The sequence below is a fragment of the Ischnura elegans genome, chromosome 2, assembly GCF_921293095.1.
Source record: "Ischnura elegans chromosome 2, ioIscEleg1.1, whole genome shotgun sequence".
Lineage (NCBI taxonomy): Eukaryota > Metazoa > Arthropoda > Insecta > Odonata > Coenagrionidae > Ischnura > Ischnura elegans.
In genome coordinates, this window is record NC_060247.1 from 78,430,981 (window position 1) to 78,451,908 (window position 20,928).

The following is a 20,928-nucleotide window of genomic DNA, read 5'->3' on the forward strand; positions in this document are numbered from 1 at the left end:
TAAATTATGCTATCGTCTTGAAACTTTCAGGGTACAATGCATAGGCACATTTTAATCACCACCAATACGCGAAATACAAAATTTTACCTAAGTGGTCCTAATATTTGAGATATAAGGACTACTTAACAAGGGTCCACTCGATTATACCAGACGATTTAAAGTTGATGACTATATGGATACTGTAAGCACGGAAGAGATACGATTGATTACTGAGTGGACAGTTCGGCTACTCAAAAATAGGTATCAGGTTTAAATCCTAGTTTTCCCTTAACAAATTTCCAACAAGATTCCGAAACAGCAAACCTCATGGTTCATGGAGATACGGTCAAACGCGCTGGCCTCCTTACCCTGAGTGTGTGAAATTTTCATGCACATGACATAATTCAGGTTGAGCCCCACCCTGACCTATTTTACCTACCTCAGTACTGCAGATATGAGTGAGTTAGTACCTATTGACTGCATTCGTTTAACACCGATTTTCATGCTTTCCAGGAATGAGATTTGCGCACATGATGATAAAAGCCGGACTGGTCAATATCCTCTCCAAGGTGCGTTTCTCAGTTCCAGATAAGTTGAAAGAAATGAAGGAGCTTCCACTCGACATAAAGTCCTTCGTGGTGTCCCCAGACAGAGGTCTTTTACTGACAGTGCACAAGAGGGAAACATCTACCGTGCTGTGACCAATAAATAATGTTTGCGCCAAAAATGAGGAGAAAAACATTTTCGACGAGATTCCAGTGCTACTGCTTGCCGAATGAAGGAGCGAGGTGGATATTACAAGAGTAGGTATATTTCTCGAAATCCCCAAGAGGTGAAAGGAGAAACAAGAATCGAAGAAGTAGGATAAAAATATGATTTCGGAACAAAATGCAAATATCGAAACATTTTTTTTATATTTTTCCTCCATTGTTCAAGAATATTGTGATAATTTTGAAAAAAATCTCGTTCATTAGATGTTTGTATGTTTCATATGTTGGTTACATTTAGATAAAATTGCAATCTATAACTTAGAACATTTGATTTACTATCAAGTCTCACTAATTCTCTATTATTAGAGTTGTACGAGTATTGCCAAATTCTTAATCATACCACCCAACTCAATAATTAGCAAAATAATGTGCGACTCCACTTCCGAAAGGAATTTTTTTTTGAAGCGCAAAGCAAAATCTCCAAAAAATAGTATTTCAAGACAACATACGACAGAGATGCATTTGGCATTTCTATGCGGACATTCAGTTGGCCATACATTCTCTGATTCATTTTCCCTCTACCACATGACATCGTCTACTACTCAAAATAAAACCGGAAACATCAGAAACAATAGGGTAGTTTCCTTCATCAAAGAAAACAAAAGGCATTGATTGCGATCCTTTACCTATCGTTAGTTTATTCATAACATACAAATTATTTGGTTCTAGAAATCCCAGTTTGAACGAATAATAATGGTCAATTTTAACAAAATTTGAAAAACGCCGGATTGTAGCCCATGCGATGCCACTCCAGGTGACGTCACAGGAACCTAATAGATATCGTCATTTAAAAATCTAAAAGCGCGAAATACGTACTCAGGGGGTAATAACCTTTCGATTTAAACAATAAAAAATAATAGGAAACCACCCTATTGTGGTCATTCCGTTTTCAAGTCGAAAATTGGACCCTCCTCTGTTAAGGCACATGTTCAATTTACCATATATCCATTTTATATAAATCCGTTTCCACTACTTTGTTCAGTGCATTGTATATTAGTTTACACTCAAGAAGAACAAATAAATAATTGAGTGTAAAAAAAACTATTCCGTTAAAACGCACATCTGATGGAACTGAAAATTAATTCGTAAATACTAAATTTATATTAAAAATTTACGAATCTCATGAGCTACTAGGTTTCGTACAGCGGGTGTGTGCGATATAATTTTTCTACAATTCGTGGAATAGGTATCATTTCATCATTACATTGAAATGCAATGACAAGAACGGAGAAAAAAGGTTGTTAATTCTAATTAATAGCACGTAAAGGGATCCTTAATGCAGAACCATATCCGAATAGGTAAACTAATCTACATGTTAGATAAAGCATTAAAAATTATGTATCATTATTATTAAATTTCCTGGGATAACAAAAGTACATGTATTTTCCCTAAAGTTAGTATTTTCTTTATTAATGTAACATTTCTGGATTTATTTTATGTACTACATATATATGTAATCATATGTTGGTGCATAATTCCATTTACCTTTCTATGACTCAATAATTTGTTGTACTATTTAATGGGAACACTTTTGCATTGATCTAATGAAATACAAGTTTTTTGTCGTAATCATTGATGTGCCTGCAAACTTCCTTCATTATTATGTTATTGTGTATTTTTCCTAAACCATGAATGTTTTTATAACTCTAATAAAAAATAATTCCAAAAATATTCTATTATTACATCCCTTATTTATTTTTTCCAAAGAATAAATCACCAGATAATCATCAAAGAACAGAGGACATGAAAAGCAAAAATGTGTCCCCAGTTCGATCATACTTAGATCGACTCAAGTTCGATCCTGAGCATAAATACAAAAAAAGAAATTTGCATTTCGAATAAGAAAGCTATCGAAGTTAAGATACTACGTTCGCATGCGAAGGAGAAAAAGAGCAATACGTGCCTCAAAACAACCATCAATAAGTTATTTATTCACGACTAGTGAGGAATGACTAAGGATTTTACATTCCACTCAGAATATAGATAAGAGTAAAGGCTTACAGCGTCTTCAACTTAATTTTAACCTTTGATGAAATCAATAAGTCATACAAATTTATGTCAATTTCATACGGCATAAGTGACCTTGAACGTGAAGCCACTGCTTACCCTAACCTTTCACAACATAAATAACGCCAGAATTCGACTCCTCTGAACACAAACTCTTAGGTAAAGTTTTTTGACCACGAGTGCCGTTTTAAGTGTTTGTTTCAGATAAGATCAAGCCCGAAGGATGCAGTGCCAGGGGCCTTAAAACACCATACCAAATACCATGCTTCACTATAATGAACTTCTACACCCTACAACCACATAATGGTTGTGATTTCATCAAATCATACCACACCTGGTGAGTTCACTCATCGTGCCACCGTTGGAAATCTCTTAGTTGACTTTACAAGTGTAAGTGATTTTTAAGGACGTATGACAGAGATTATGAGGAGCGAAAAATAACGGCCGTATATTGAATTCTAATTCATTCATGGTTCGAATGACTTTTTGCCACTAGCCACTGCTTTACAGCAGAAATGACACAGCAGGAATTTTGGACTGCGTCAACCGGAGATATTAAAAGTAGACGACAGTAAGTCTTGATATTAACAATAAGAACAAATGAGATGCGAGGTTTTTGTGCAGTTAGAAGCCTATTTGCGTTGGCGTAGAAACAGAAACAAATACGATAAGATGGAGAAAATTAATTTCACTCAAGATTTAGGTTAAACAATCAGCAGATAATAAAATAGGATTCTAACAAGAGTGCGATCAATCTTTGAGCTTCATTAAACGAGAGCTTTGGGCTAGTATCAAGAATACGATAGCGCAATCTCACTCCTTTTTAGATAAGTTGTTTGGGACAATTTTAGTCCCATATATTCGTCTAACCTTAGCTACATAATTTCCTTAAAAATCCAGAGTATTAGAATATAATGCCGATAAGGCTGGTTACCCAAGAAAAATCGTTTCCATGGTAACTGCAACAAGCATCCAAAAAAATGTTAACGTTGCCATAGCTCAGTATCTTGAGAGTTACGAGCTCACGTTTATGGACCAAAATGCTTAAAATTTTCTCCCATATCAACTCCTGACGTATTTCAGATTCCTCCTGAAACACCCTTTATATAAAGTAGTGAACCGACCCTTTATGAAAAGTAGATACACAAAATTAAAAAGGATTTGATTATGATGGTACCAAGCGAATACCGCCCAAAAAGGAGGCATCATCCCTTTGCTGTAAGCATAATTCCAACATCCCTTGCAGTGTTGGTAAACTCTTCTCGGGATTCCAACCGGGTTAATTTTTCCATAATGGCCAACATTTCAAGCTCCGACTCGGGGCTCATCCCAAGGGATAAATTTTGTTGAACCCCAAAAAGAGTTTACCCACATCATTCGCCGGGAAAGAATCAAATCGTATTTCATCCCTTACAGTGGTCTATTTGCTAATAGCACTACGTTGACTTGGATTTGCGACGTAAACATTGGGAGGGTAATCAAGGGACCCAATTTGCGTTGCTGCAAGGATGCGTTTGGCGACCAATCCGTGATTTTTTTTATTGCTGGATTTTAATATCGACGTAAAGGACTACCCGCTGATGATGTATTGGAGAGAGACTCCGGTTCCTTCGGCTGTATCTGAGCTTAGCGCTGTGGAAATTAAAAATCTATTGATGAACGTTCACATTTGAATTTAAATATTCCTTTTACTATACATGCCGACGAGAGATTAGTGAAAGAATTTACCAAAACTTTGTTGACAGCAGCGAAAGACGAGGAATGACTCTGACATAAGAAATGCAGACTGGGAAGCGGATAATTGAGTAATTCTTTCGTGATTGTTCCTCACCGGACGATGGTGAAACATCAAATATTAGTAAGACTAACGAAGAAAGACGCACTTGGTGTGAATTTTGGTGCATTTGGGGCGTGGGAGAGGCGAGCGGGGACGGGACGCGAGCGGCCTTCACCCAAAATCCATTTAGTCACAGCTGTCGGACAATACCGGAATAGAAGTGCATATCTTAAGTTCCCACACCGTCATTGCCACTCGAGAAGCGTCTTCATAGACCGTAGCCTCCTTTCCTGCATTCGCAGATCTAAAAATATTTCATCACTTCTCTAAAAGTTGGTAACATCGATTTGTTTAACGCCGACGAGGCGCCAAATAAGGGACGAGTCGTCTCACTACGCATCGTATTTTACCTTCTACCATCTTCTGATTTATATTATCAAAGATGAACGCCCTCCTAGCAGCACACGCGGGATGAATTTTACTGCATTCGAGGCGTAGGAGGGGGAGAAGCGAGGGGTCGGGGACGGGATCGGCTTGCTGCTCTTGTATCCGCGACGGTGCGTGGGCGTTGGAATATGTTCTTCGCGGGCGCGGACTCAAATTAAGCATTTTGTGGCTAAACGGTGGCAGATACGTCAAAATGCACGAAAATTTTGCCCTAGAAGAGCAGTAACTCGATAAATCTATAGGGAATGACCATAAAATATTTTATTTTTCGAATTTTGACCCTCCCCCCCTTAAATGCATTTGAGCGAGGGTCAGGGGTTCGCGTAGAGGTCTCAAAATTTTCAGGCCTTATTTTTGATCGGTCCCACAATTTTTTTTCATCGGGCCTGATGGATTTGAAAAAAATCGATTTTTCGATCCGCCCTAACGGGCATCCCAGCTAAATGCCCACATATACATTTTTAGGGCCTCCACCGTGGCATGTCGTAACCCAGTTCCCGATTTTGTTGTCCACATTCTCAAAACATATCGATCGGCCTCGTTAAAGAGCTGCATTGCACTGCTCGCGGTGTAAAAAATCGCTGCTGGCTGGGGTATTACACGTGAATCTTGTGCTCTTGCCCCACCCAACGGTTTCGTAGGTTGATGATGTTCTCGATGAACGACTGGAAAGATCTATTAATTCAGCCATAATTATAGCCATAGTAATTTAAAAGATCACTCACAATTTCCAAACTCTCCATATCATGTAAAGAGGTGATGGCATAATGTGCTGTTACTGCAGTCGGAGGGATCTTTCTATTCAACATCGATATCACAGTGGCGGATTAAGAGGAGGGGTGACCCTCCCCGTAATTTTTGGATAAATTGAAAAGATGGTAAACCTTATGTTCGTTATCCAATGATAGATTCAGAAAAGAAAATAAAGATAGTTTTAGAAAAGGAAGTATTGGAACTTTGAGATGGAAAAGCAGGTGACAAGATGTTGAAAAATCTGGTACGGAACCCACAAATTGACAAGGTCAAGCGGCTAGTGGCCTGCCACATTGTCGTGATAAAGGAACCAAGAACCACCTCACCGCAACGGTGGTCAATTTTTGATTCTTTCCTCAGCTTTTTCAACATGCCCTCTTAAAATTGAAAGTTGATCCTTTGACCTTGATGCAAAAATGAACCGAGGACCTTTGATTTTCTCTGTTCCTGAAGAGCAGGATCCTCAATAAATAAGTCTTCCTTCACGTTTGAATTCCTATGATCTTAAATCGATTGATATCACGTAGAGGGGGTATCAATTCATAGCAATTACCGTTCCCACAACATCAAGTACGTTTATCAGGAAAATCTAAGGGTTTTTCTGCGTTTTCCCATACTTTGTGCGCAATATCTTATTATGCCGCTACCCCAAATTACGAACATTAACAGGAGCACATACTGACGCTTGGGTCAGTAGCAGCGGCTGGAGAACCAAACCAAGTAAAGCAAGGAGTGAAAGGAATGGACTCCGAAGGTCAAATTCTCTCCGAAGGTCAAATTTTATTGACAAATATGAAGTGATAATGATGGGATATGTAATTACCACTGAAGGCGAAATCCGATAGATGTAATATGAGTGGGTGAGAAGCCATGGGTTACAAGTGATTTCTTTTTTCTAATCAGAGTTAGGTACAGAAATTAGGCATAGAAAACAAACGAGATCAACTAGATATTTGGTAGCGCATTTCATTTTCCACTCAGTGTCAGCATAGAACAGAGACTCACTCGTATCCCTTAGCAAGATTTTGTGTATATCTTCCAACAATTAACTTTACCTAACTCAGTTGAGAAAAGAATCACTTGAACCCCTTGGCTTCTCAACCCCTCATATGAAATGCGATATTTAATCATCAAATAGCGGAAAGAAGAAATAATTTCTTCAAGTGAACTAATACTGATAATAGAGAATAGTGAAGACAAACAATATTTCGACAACACGAATTCTAAGGTCTTTCTAGAACCTGTAAGAAGAGTAATTGATATTTCTGTTTCTCCATTACCAGCTTTATTCACTTGATAAACTCCCCTAGTACATGGGTTTTTGTTAACATGACTCCATCATCAAGCCTTTTTTTCTTCAAGCTAACGCACGGGATATCATGGCCTCTTAGATAAACACAGCTCTAGATTTCCGTATTAGGGTTGAAATCCTTCGAGACATCCCATAAGTCTACAGGAAGGGAAATGACTATCTACGTGAAGACCAGATTTGGATACCGACAGTGATGGAGAAATTATCGTAGTATACTAGGAAAACTGCCCCAAAAGTATTGTTAGCATAAGTCAAGTCAATTATGCCCACAGAACTAAGTCTTGAATCGAAAATGTATGAATAAATGTAAAGTGATAATACTTACTTACTTTGGTTTCATTTTAAACTAGAGCGTTATGTAAAATCCACTGAAGGTGAAATCTTATATGTTATTCGAAATACGATATTTAATTTTCGAATAGCGGTTACGGGAAGATGAAATAATCCGGACAAGTCAACACGACAGAAACTTCCATAGCATTAATGAACTTCTTTCTTGGTCTAGAAATTTAAAATATAAACCCAATAGGGTAGTTTCCTCCATCAAAGAAACAGAAATGCATTGATTGCGATTCCTTACCCACCATTAGTGTATTCCTTTAGAGGAATGGCAACGGTCAATTTAACCCCATTTGAAAAAGGCCAGATTGGTGCCAATGCGATTCCGCTCCACGTGACGTCACAGGGACCTAGTTTCTATACGAGTAGATAGGAGTTTTACATCGTCTGAGATTACTAATGCATGCATGAGGCACAGAGCTCAGGGAAACATCTCTTAATAATCACACATTAAAAATACTTAAGTTTGGAAAGTTTCCTTCGTTTGATAGGAGAATAATAATCCTTATTTAAGCCAAGCGCTACCAGCTAGCAGGGTACTCAGCTACCTGCTAGCAGCCTGCGTCGTATCAGCGCTCAAGCCTCGCCCCAAGGTCACCTCATAAGGCGACAGCGGGAACGGCACAGTGTGGACCACTTCCTTAAAAAACCCTCTTAAAAATCAACCTGAAAAAAAATGTATCCGGTTATTCATTAACTAAAACCGCATACCCAATTTGGTCAAAATCGCTCCATCGCACAGTGGACCCAATCGCTAATCTAGCGGGACAAAAGTCAGTTTTGCAACTTTAAAAAAAATAAAGTCGCCGTAAGTGTAGCGATATCCGCAATTAAATTTTTCATCATGGTTGGTAAGTTGTACAACGTTTATATAAGTTATAACAATATTATGCAGCTGCGAAGACTCGCGTTGAGATTGCCTACCCTCCGCCTACACCCAGACGGTGCCTCACTCGCTAGCATTAACACGTACCTGCTAGATAGTAATAACGCAAGGAACGACAATTTCTAACGGGATCTTATAGCCATCGGTATATAGCATTATTTTGAGTGATTTTTCTTCAAATATAATTGCTTTCAAATACTATATTTCAAATGGCAATGTCTCAGTCTTTAAAACCTCGTTTTATTATCGACTTCAATTGTTTAAATTGACTTATAAAAAATATATGTCAAGGTAGGATTGTGAAACCTTCAAATACATGTGGAAACGCCCTTATAGTATTAGATAGTTTTATCACATTTTGCGCCTACTTGCGCTTTTAGACAGTAATGCCCTTTTTGCTTCATGAAGTTAACAAACGAGAGCCGTTGAGGCGCGGGCCTGGGGGCATTTCCTCGGACGACCTCGATTTACCAAGCTCTGGGTAAAAAGACGCGGCTGCAATAAAGACATAACTGAAAACATACCAAAGAGAGCTACCAACTATAAGAAGATTTTCATGGTTAAATAAAAAACACAGTACTATTCCACAACTTATATTTTTGCAGTCTACTAGTTTCAACGTTATAACAATGACGTTGTAACGTTGAAACTAGTAGACTGCAAAAATATAAGTTGTGGAATAGTACTGTGTTTTTTTTATTTTTTTTTTATTTAACCATGAATATCTCATCGTTCCACCAAGTAACGCCTAAATCTGTTGATTTTATTATTAACTATAAGAAGGCTTAATTGTCTTCACCTTCGATTCCAATACCATATTCATCATTAGAAGCTTTGTCCTTTTCCATGGAAAAAACCTACTATGCAACAGTACGTAAATACCAGAAGAGAGGCCAACCAGAGACGGTGCGATATTTATCCCTCTTACAAAATAAATTTGAACTCAAACTAGCCCCCATCACAAGAACTGATCATTGCTGATACTTCGGCCGAGATCATATTACTGGCTCTAGTGATTAACTCTATTTTGGCTCAGAAAGATGTTGTCGCCGCTTTCCTCCGGTCTGGTCATGAATTCAAACTAACGATGATATTTAAGTGGGGTTAAGATGGGAGTAGTGGGCACAAGCAATATAAGCAAAGATTTGTATTTCGGAAGGAATCAGGTCCAGCGGACGATTCCTATATGTTTTCCATATCTATGTTGCCTCTTCAGCTAAAATCAAATGATAAAAACAACATCTTATGGCAGAATATCATGCCATCTTCGATCAGGTATTGTAGACCCATTAAATTATTTCTAAAAGATGAAAGTTAGGAGATAACTGTGAAAGAAGTGCAAAACATAGAGGCGCAGATCTCTCCACTGATGCCCTTGGTCATCGAAGTAAACGAGAAGAAATTGTACATAGTATCAGAATTTTGACGTTAAAAGAATCCTGACATCTCATCAGGCATTACTGGAGTGGAGGTAGAATTATTTTAATGGTTTGGAACAATTCTTAGCGCACTTTCCTGTGGTTTCTCCATAAGTACAAGTGAATTTGACAAGTATGCTAAAAAAAAACAGAAAAAATATACATGCGTCATACTCATGGTATTATATGCTTTTCACGGAACATGAAATCAAATTCATGAGACAAAAGTGATTGATTGCCCCCATTGCATTGCATTAGTTCTCATTGGAATGCTTTCCGAAGAGGCCCAAGAACCAAGTATATTCGGAAATTCAAAGAAAATCACGCGCTAAAATAGTCAATAAAGGACACATTGAGAGATGTTTTTGACCTACTATTAGTCGCATCTGATCCTTATGTTTCCATTATTAGTTCGTTGCACCCAAAGCACTGTTATTCCCTCTCGATGGATGTCCGACAGCTTCTCAGGGAACCAATATTACCTGTTCCTAATGACATAAGTAATGTTAAAGAGATGGAGGATGTGGAGTCGGTAAATTTCGGAAATGAAGGGAGTTGGGAGAGTAATAATAATGAAGCTGAGTATCATTCCGCAGTTCACATTCTTTGAAAAACGATTTTGTGTAAATCCTGTTTTTTGGAGTATATTTTTAAAGTAATTAGTTCATTGAATTAAGAAAAGCGCATTACTACCGATTTTTAAATGATTTTCTGCATATTCTTCTAAGTGTTGAGTAACACGAAATTATTTTGTAAATTAAATTTTAATTTGTTTTCATAAAAAAACCACCTTGAAAAACCAATGATAGTGTTACTTTGTGTTTTTGTCTATAATTTGGCAATTTTGAATGTATTCACGACAAAAGCTCCAAGTTTTTTGGGAAAAATAATTTTGTCCCACTAGATTCGCAACTGGGACCACTGTAGCACGGCGGGAACCAGAATGACGTTACACGGACTATTTCTCACCATTCCAGGTAAATAACCTTTTACTAACTACGATCATTTAAATACATAATTGTCGTATGTTTACAGTACTCAGTGGTAGAAAACGAAAGACAAAAATTCGGAGCTCGGGACTATGCTTACAACCAGAATCTTATAAATAGGAAATCAACTTACCATTAAAATTTGGGATGAATAAGCTCGTATCAGAGGGAGAGAATGGTACTTGAATAGGAACTAAAGTATAGAAATTCGGATATTCAGGAAAATTAGTCGAACTTTTCGAAGCAATGATATCTCAAGGAATTCACAGACAGCGAACATACGAGATAACTTATTCCACACCACTGTCATTCACCCTTTCCTTTTTAAATTTGACTTGCTCCAAAATCTACGAATCATAGCTCTGTGGACTCTTTAAATTTGTCAAGCAAATCAGACTCTTCGCAGCAGAAAAAAACCTTCTCCGTAGGTTATCATACTAGAAAACACCATTATACACCAAAGAATACACCACACCACCAAAGAATACACCAAAGATCCCATTTTTTAATCAGATGTAACTTCAGACATTTGCCTAAGTTATGAGATTATCTCCAAAGACCACATGGAGCTAAATTTTCTCTTGTTTCCTTGCCTCGTGGCAACGGGATCGAACTAGTTAACATGCTCGGTGATATATCACCCTCATTAGCGGTCAATGCGTCAAGCAAAACATCGTCTACTAATATTCGAAAAGACCAAGGAAAGTTTTTGGTTGACTTTTTAACCAATGAAACCATATAGGAGATTCGCAATTTCGATACAGGCGAATTAGCCACCGTAAATTACGTACATTTATAATAGGGCGACCAATTCCAAGGTTGCCCTGAGCCACCATGCAACGAGAAGATAAAAGAAACCAGGGGATAAACTTTTTCAAATAAAATTAAATTAAATTAATGTTTAGGATAGGGAAAAACCAATCACTATTTCTAAGAAGCATCTTTGCTGCTATTATTTGATTGAAATTTGGCGTCATATTCTCTGTATTTTTCATTTGGATCTCTGTTCCAACTCAATTTTCTTTCCTCGCTGTGTTTCGCAAGCAAATAGTCATCCTGGGAACCCAAAGGCGTCCCCCATATATGAAACCGAAATACTTGGGTTATCATCTGAGGATTGACCGATTAAAGGATCAAACATCACCATAGACCTAGTTTTAATATAATATCAGGTGTGAGTGCGTGAGGTGCTAAAATGACACGTTATGTTTGAAGGCAACGAAAATGATCGCAAGATTATTATCACTTTGGAGTTAAAATTTACAATAAAAAGGAAATTTATAATGGATACTTTCATTAATTTATTATTAATACAATGTTCAATTACTTTCATATTTCACATGCATTCAATTACACTTCAATTCTTAGACATCCATTTTCCTTTCATCCATAGTAGGCTTATCAGTAGATGACAATTTTAGTATTTTTAGGTGTCTTTTTCACATTGATTCACAAATCATTATTTTACTTTTTATTTCCTTTATATTTCCCTATTAAATCTCAAACTTTAAAATAAATGTTTTTGATTATTACATAGTTTAGGAACTACGACTTATTATTAAGCCTTCTTCTGTTAGTAGTGTGTCATCGAATGGTTCCATATGAATTTGAAAATCTCAATAGAAAATATGCCAAAGCCTGTATCTCACGATCATTTTTTTCCATCCGTTTTAAGGGACCGTGTTCCGTGAGTTTTATGCGTTGAGTTGGGTAAAGGGAGCCTAGAGGTCAATAAGTGCAACCTCGTTGAAGGATAAGCGATGGAAGGGTATAATAATATCTCAATTCATGTAATTTTATCCAACGATTTGATCTATGGATTTTTCTTATTTATAGAAAAATCTTCCAAAACCGTAGGCACAATAAATTATGGTTTCGATAGTAGTGGGCCCTGGTCGCTTCCATTGCGGCGAGGGTATACCATGTCCCGCCCTTCCATCCCTTTCCCTACCAAGGAGGAGGCGTCGTTTACCTCCTATCGCGGCGGCGCCTTCATCCTTTTTCTTTCCCATTCCACTCTGCTCCCGGGGTGCGCGGTCGTATCAGTTGCCCTACTAGGTCCCAGCCCGGGAGTATCGTAACGCTCTGAGGACTCCCCTTGGGCCCAGATTCTCTGCCCCTTTTCGCGATATTTTCCTATTTCACACCAGACACCCAAAGTGTTACATGTGGTTCAAACTTCAACATGCAAAAATCAAATACATGAGCACCCTAACATGGTTAACGTGTAATTATATGAATATGGAATTCAAATAAAATGGAGAAAGAGGCAATCATGCCAAGAAAACGGTGATTATTGAAGATATGAAAGTTATCTTCAGTATCTATTGAATAGTTGTCCTGTGATAGGTAAGCAATAAAATATAGGTAAACATGTCGCGGAGATGACGGTTTACTGCTGCAAGGTGTGAATGCACTCAAAACCGTGAACTAACTAGCTGGTGTTTTTCACTGAGCAAAAGAAATAACATCAACAAGAAAATTTATTTACATTATAGTAGGTTATTAGTTATATAAGCTAAATGATGGGTGTTAGGCGGTTTGAAAGGTTTGGCGTATTCAATTTTTATTGCTCATTTCAGAAGTACATATATTTTATTCATGAAGACTCACAGATCCCTAATACTATGAAAGCTATTAGAGCAAACCGAATTTCAATTTCAAACAAGTTTTTATTTACATTTTCCTGGCAAGCTCAAGCTCAAGATATAAAAAAATAATTTAATAATGACTCAAATATTTATGAATCACTGATGAGTATGTTTTTATTAAGTGACCATTCATCATGCAATTTCCATTCACCGTTCACGTAGCGCATGTCACTGAAATGACCCCAGCTGTTTATTTCCGTAGATTTGTATCTCCTCACGGAGATAACTGTTCACAATCTACTACGAGCATGAAACGCCAGAGAATTATGCAATTGGCACTATTTTTTTCTGCTAGACCCCTCGCGTCCTTGGTTGAATGTCGTCATTGGTTAAATCAGTATTGTCCTCGTGTGTCCAGGAAAACAGAGTAGAATACACGCGCACCACTTCCCTTCGCGAAACCGACCGATGAGGACGATAGATTACACGTTGAGCGTTCTGTCGGAGTGACCTGTCCTCAAGTGCGTTGCGCTCTCCCGAGAAGCAGGAGATCATTGAAAGAAACGCTGGAGCGCCGCTGATTGCACCTACCGGTGAGATTAATTTTCCTTAATAATTCACCCAATAATTCATAATTAACATTTTAGTACGTACGTGTTCGTACTGCGGATATTGATGAATCGTGCTATTTGGCGCCTAACTTCTCCCATTTCCAAATACCACAACTTTGAATAGGAATAAAGTAGAAGACACAAGCCAATGGACCAAAGTTGTGCAAGAGTAAAAATATCCGGGAAAGGCCGTATCTTTATGTGGTGTTGCACGAATGTAATAATAAAAATGATAGCAATAATATTCAATACTAATATATTGCATTCATGTGAAATTCATTCCACTTTCTCTTTTATGTCAATTGGCTAAGGGAACAATCGTGAAAGAAACCTATTTTTTTGATTCAATATTTGTTTCTATAGTGTTAGCTCTTTAGATCACTACCAACCGGAAATGGAAAATTGAGGAGCCTAAAATCTGAAGCAAAAGACTTCATAAACATTGATATTGAGCCTTCATTTCCTCGCTATCTTCTAGCTCTTGCAGTAATTATAATAAAGTACTCAATGGAAACTAGCAGTGGCGTTTTCGCTTTCGCATTGCGACGATTTTCATGTTAGAAAGAAGAGGTACACTCATATCAGAAAAATATATATAGGCAACATTATTATTATACCGTAAGTCATCCAGTCGAACGATATTTTTTAGATGCTGTGTTAGGGAATACTCAAGCTGTCTTTGAACATGATAGTAAAATATTTTCATGCTAACCAGATTTAATCGAATAAATCAATTAAATTTCTCACGATCTTCAGTTACTGGTGCAATGGTGCATACCAACATCCCATCAACTTTCAACTCTAATAGGAGTTTCGTCAAAGGCTATTTTCTTGCTTTCATAGGAATCTCTGCATGGCGGACATGGCGGTAGCAGGATGGACCATGCTACAAATCACCGTTTCTATTGTAACCATTCTTGTGACCAGCTTCATCCTGTTTGCGTTCTGGAGCCTAACGTATTGGAGACGCAAAGGAATACCCTACCTCTCGCCTAAGCTCCCATTTGGTAATGCCAACGACGCTTTCCTTGGAAGGAAACCTTTTGGCAATGTGATTCACGAAATCTACCGAAAGCTCTCAGGTAAGGATTTCTGCACTGTGAAGGCCCGCGGGATGCACAATTGGAAATAGTTGACGACATGTGTGTATTAAGTAGACGAGATGGAGAACGGTAGCGCAGAGCATGAATTGCACCTAGCAGCGTATATAATACGTAATACATCATAAAAATCGTGTAGATGGGGAAGCATTAATAAACACCAACAGGGAATGGGGTGCAGTGGTTTCCATTTTCTTTTTTATTGCCTACATCGAAAGATTATTACTCCTAGAGTACATATTTCAAGCTTTTAGATTATTAATTGACATCTATTTTTCGCCATCAAATGAAAAGTGATAAATGTCAATTGTTCGAAAACGGGACGGTTAAGTATGAATGCTGGGAAAAGCCCGTGTGACGTCATTCTGGCCGCGGCGCTCCTAGCCTCGCATCAAGGTGGCCTCACTATAGGTGACGACAATGGTCGCGCTCCGCTGCGATGCAGGCCGTTAGCAGGTAGCAGAGTACCCTGCTAGCATAAAGCGCTTGACTTTAATAAGGATTAAAGCTTGACCCTATCAAATGAAGGAAACTTTCCGACCTTAGGTAATTTAATAGGTGATTATTAAGAGATGATTCCCTGAGTCCTGTGCCACATGCATTGGTAATCTCAGACGATGTAAAACTCCTGACCACTCGTATAGCAGATAGGTCCCTGTGACGGCACGTGGAGTGGCATCGCATGTCCGCCACTCTGCGGTCTATTTATTATGAAGTTAAAATTGACCATTAACACTCATCTAACTTAACCCTAAACAACTAAAGCCAAATAATTTGTACATTATGAAGACATTTATGATGGGTAACGAATCGCAATCAATGTCTTCCGTTTTATTTTATGAAGGAAATTACCCTATTCAGGCTCCTTTCTCCTATCACATGTTCTATTCCTCCCATCATTGGGCGCTAAGCGGGTTGCGCGAGTTAAGGATAACACTCTGAAAGCTTCAATTTCCACTTTTAGTAAAAATATCTCTCTTTTAAATTTCTTACCCTTTGTTATCCACGCTCCAGGAAGAGAGCCAGTCTTGAGGAGCGTGTTATGAATTTATTTCCGCTTAACCGGCACCTAGCGAGAACTTCCCTTCTTGCCCCTAATTTTCTAGCCTATAAAAACTCAGCAATTAGCGTCTATTTGATAAGGGAAGTCCGGGTGAGATGCCCCACCGGGTGAGATGCCCCGATCGTGGTAGTTTAAAAACAAACGATCAGATTGCTCTGCTGGTGGGGTCCGTCAATTAGCTGGACAACTAATATGAAGCCTCAAAAGTTTCGCGGTGATTTGTTTTTTTTTTACTCTACTTTAGAACATCATTTCAAGTGAGATTTCCGCTCTGCTATAAGGTAGAGCATAATGGTTCTGGTCGGCATCAGTTAAAATGTTTGAATACTTTGAATTAACGGTTGAAACTTGTAGCAGCATGTTTATCAAATGCCCAAAAGCAGTGACAAGTCGTCTTAGACCATGCGTTGGCCCGTTGACTGTAAGGGCAACTCTCCCGTACTGAAAGGAGAGACGCCCCACCTCTCCTCGGGATAGATGCCCCAGTGCTATCTTAAGGTATGGATGCCCTACTTGTATTGTTTTCAATTAATTATAACCAATACGATAGAAGTAGTGGCTGATCTATCGAGGGGATCTTTGGGGGGGATAAATTGGATACCCAAGGGGGGGGGCTATGGCCATGCCCCCCCCCCTTGGGTATCCAATTTATACTAGATAGAATTTTAGTTTTTCCGACCCCCACTACTGCTGGAATTTTCAACCCACTTAGCCCCCCCTTGTCCTTATCCTGGATCCGCCACTGGATAGAAGTAATATTAGTGAGTACGTCAATAGAAGAGTCCTAAAGTGAAAAGTGCCTCCTAATTTTTTAATTGCTTTGATACAGTCTGATTTGTGGAGATGGGAATGGAGACGATCTCCACGATTATCGAATCAGTTGATTAGAGCTTTTTATGCCATTCCCCTTACAATCTTAGCCCATGACTTATTGCCTAAAGCATAAACAAAGCAGCAAGGCCTCCTTGGCTACAAAATAAATAATGATAGAACCATTCGCAACAGATTCATCATCATCTTCTAAAGGCAATCACTTGTTGCAGCAGGCACATCTCTATTCTCAGCACTGCCTCCTTTTGACCAGCGTAATATTTAAATCCCATCTCCATTAGTGATTGACTAAGTCGTTCGATTCGTTTAGGTGATGTCGATCATCGCTCACTATTCACTTGAGTGATTCAATCGATTGTTTTTTTTTTTTAATTTTCACTTTAGATCATGCCGAAGAGCAATTTAAAGAACCTCTCACGAGGCTGAAAGCAGGTGATAGCGGAATAAGTGAGACTGCGAGGTACATCTAGTCCCCTTTTGGACTCTTCGCCGATGCAGGAAGAGGGTAATGCAAGCAAAAGTTTCTTTAGGTCCATTTGGCATGGAGCAGGAAAAGCGACTTGTCAGTCATGATCAACGCCTGGAAAAATCTGGGTTTGCACCTGATTGAGAGACTAGTATATCAATAGCCTATCAGTTTGCTGAAAAGCTTGTCCTTCAATGCAGAACTGAAGATGTCGGGTTATGACTGGCTTAATTCATTTTTAAGAAAAAATTAGTGCTAGGCTGGGTTGTCAGCTGGTAGAGGTGAAGGTATAAATAGAGAAAGCGTCAGTCACTTTTCTAAAATACTCTCAGAATTATTTCAGGAGAATGATTTCTTTACCAGGCCGGCCAAAGTCTACAACATGGATGAGTGTGGTTGTCGGCTACACAACGTCCTACGGAAGATTTTTTCCACAAAAAGTGCAAAAGATGTTCAGATTCTAACATCTATGGAGAGAGGAAAAAACAACACCGTGATTGCGTGCTGCAACGCTGAAGACCAAGTTTTTCCTCCGGCATTAATTTTCAAAGGCCGGAAAAGGAATTTTCAGACTCTGAATGGACTCCCACCAAGTTCTGGTTTCATGGAGATAGACATATTTCCTATGGACCTATCAACAATACCTTAACACTTCTTCGACATAAGTTATGGAATAATAGCGATAGAAACCCAAAGCTCTAAGCAACTGTCCGGAGTACATGACCCTAGTTCAATGCCTGGGACATCCAGAGAAGCCTTTAATCAACTTTTAAGTCGTCAAAAGTTCATCAGAATTCAAAAATGGCACCTACAAAATCCTTGAATCAAATATCACCATACTCACCTTCGAAATAAATTCGAGAAAATTGATACGTACTGCGAAAGTACTGACGTTCGGCGAACAAGTTAAATAAGGAAAGATAAGTGCGAAGAGTAAAAAATAAAACGTTTCAAACAAAGTAAATTTGGAAAAGAATAAGGAAAAACTGATCATTGATATTGACCAGAACAGATGGGAATGTGAGGATAACTGTTTTGCCACAAAATTAACAGTAGACTTGATCAAATGTTCAATTGCGATCATTGACTGCACGAATCATGGACAATTTACGGAAATCTCTGTAAATAAACGTGGAACCAAACTGATCGAGGAAAAAAGACGAGCAATGTTTAAACAATTGTAAATTAGGTAAGAAGCTCCTGTAAAATATTATTTCTATCGTTGTCATTCATTAGTACATATACGAGTTTCAGTGCAACATTTAAATAATATTCTCACTGGATTCATGCAATTCTGAACAATACTTTTACAAACGTTGATTCAAAATGTATTTAAATGTTATATTAATACCATAAGTTTACGTTAATTTGAATGTGTTATTATAAAACAGGTTTAAATAAGATTGCATTCAGCTTGAGCTGCGTGGGGCATCTCTCCCGAGGAGGTGGGGCGTCTCACCCGGACAGTTGGGAGAGATGGCCAAATGCATATTTATGGAAAAGTTAAAATATTTTGGGGCTAATATTTTTTAATCAAAATTTGTTGGTATATTGTTAATAATCAATAAATATTGTATTTTATCGTGAAGTCCGACATTCTTACTATTACCTCAGTCATAGATATGAAGACATTTCCTTAGGGGCATCTCTACCGGACTTTACTTAATTGATCCATACACTTATCCAGTGCGAACACCGTACGAAGTGCAGTATCTTTTTTGAGAAAAATCTCAGGTTTTAGAGCCATCCAGCATCATTTCCCTTTCACATATACCGTCTCTTCCACTCAAACTTCTAATTTTCTTAGTATCACAGGGTATATACATATATATCTTTTCCAGAAATCATATTTTATTGTTAAGGCCGTTTTACCCGATGAATTTTCATTCGAATGATCTTGCGAAGTACCATCATTCACCGTGTAAAACGGAAATTACCTGCATTCGAATGATCATTCGAATGAAATTTCAAGTATGTTGAAATCGCTTGAATGATTTCCGTGGATGATATTTGCGCACGGCGTCCATCTTGCCACCTTGGCATTTTAAGATCATATCTAAAAAATGTGGAAGCACAGTGACCCTTTTGATAGCTCAAATAATTAATATATACTTTGAAAGAACGTAAATTGCCAAACAAAATTCGCAAAAGAGGGTAATTCGGAAAAAACATTCGGGATTTTTATTAAACAAATTATTTTTAAAGAACAATTAATGTCTCTTCGGTAAATACATTCCAACGAAAACGAGTCGTTATATCCTGTTGGCTCACATAGGAAGTCACAATCCCACAGCCTTTGAACATATGTATTATTGTAGCCACAACTCGGCTATGAAAAAATATTAACCAAGAGTTATTGAAGAAATACGTCAGTAACCTGTAGCGCGCAGCTTGCTGACACGTTGCATTCAGTAGGCATGGCACTTACTGTGAAATCAGTGTAATAAGATTTCTTTCGCAAAAAAAATTGGCGCAACAAATACTCAAGACAAGGTATCCAGAATGGCACGCGAAGCGATAGACCCGAAAATGTAACTAAAATTGAAAAGTATACTTTGTAAGGTTCAAAGTTCTATTTTACGTAATAATAAATGATGTCTTGGAGTATAAGTCTGAGAATGAAATGCAAAATTGTTTGACTACGATTTGATGTGATTCTTATATTATCTTCAGGGCTAGGGCTATGATACATAATAGTTGCTTAGTTGAGAACGGGCGCAATCAAGAGAGGCAACTGGTAACATAGAATATAGAATGTAATGAAAATAGAATCAATGTTTCCTAAAAGCTACGATACGCAAAGGTAGACGGAAAGATATTTAATGTTATCACGGGCACAACTTCAACACAATGGTGTTACCTCTACAATGCCACCTATGCGGAATTCAACGATATTGATGATTTCGTCCATTAAAATATTATAATCTCCAGTAGGTTTAAGCACGGATGCATGGATGGATTCGACTTTTCAAATGCTGCTTGCAAGTGCCTTAGAGAATGGAAGTTAAAACCTGGCATATTCGCAACTAAAATCCAAAGGAATTAGTGGAGGAGTGTATGAACAAGATACAGGAATGATTAATAAAGGAGCTTAATTTAGTAGTTGACCGGCCAATGTAGGTGCACGGAGATGACGCAATATAGCAATGACGGCAACACTGCTCGCCGCTTCTTCGAGCACTCAGATATTTCCGCCAATATATAAGGCCTCAATTAGGAGCTCATACTGAGATTTTACATTGTTTTACAAGTTCTATCACCTGGATACATGGTAAATAAAGATATCTACTCGGAGTAAGCCATCCAAACATCATGGCTTTTTGTTGAATTATATCCATGGTTCTTTGTGTCAACAAGTGTACATAAAATACTGGTTCACGGAAGAGATGTCATACAATATCCATTGTGGCCAATCGCGCAAATGTCAGAGGAGCATAGGAAGTGTGCAACAAATTGTTGAGGAAATTCAGAGAAGATTTTACCCGAAAGTTTTCAAGAAAAAAAACTATGGAGGACTTGTTCGTGAGAATGATGTTACATTCTGACCCAATTATTTCAGGTCAGATTTGACGCGATCCAAGCCAACAAA

General features: G+C 38.1%; 1 protein-coding gene across 1 annotated transcript in view; it reads left to right on the forward strand.

Annotated features, from left to right (window-relative positions):
• LOC124153186 overlaps positions 1-20,928 on the forward strand; it is a 63,069-nt gene that overhangs the window by 24,850 nt on the left and 17,291 nt on the right. The window contains exons 8-10 of the mRNA XM_046526287.1: positions 493-678; positions 2,961-3,093; positions 14,723-14,961. Of these exons, the coding sequence (XP_046382243.1) occupies positions 493-678; positions 2,961-3,093; positions 14,723-14,961 (558 nt within the window). The remainder of the gene's footprint in view (positions 1-492; positions 679-2,960; positions 3,094-14,722; positions 14,962-20,928) is intronic.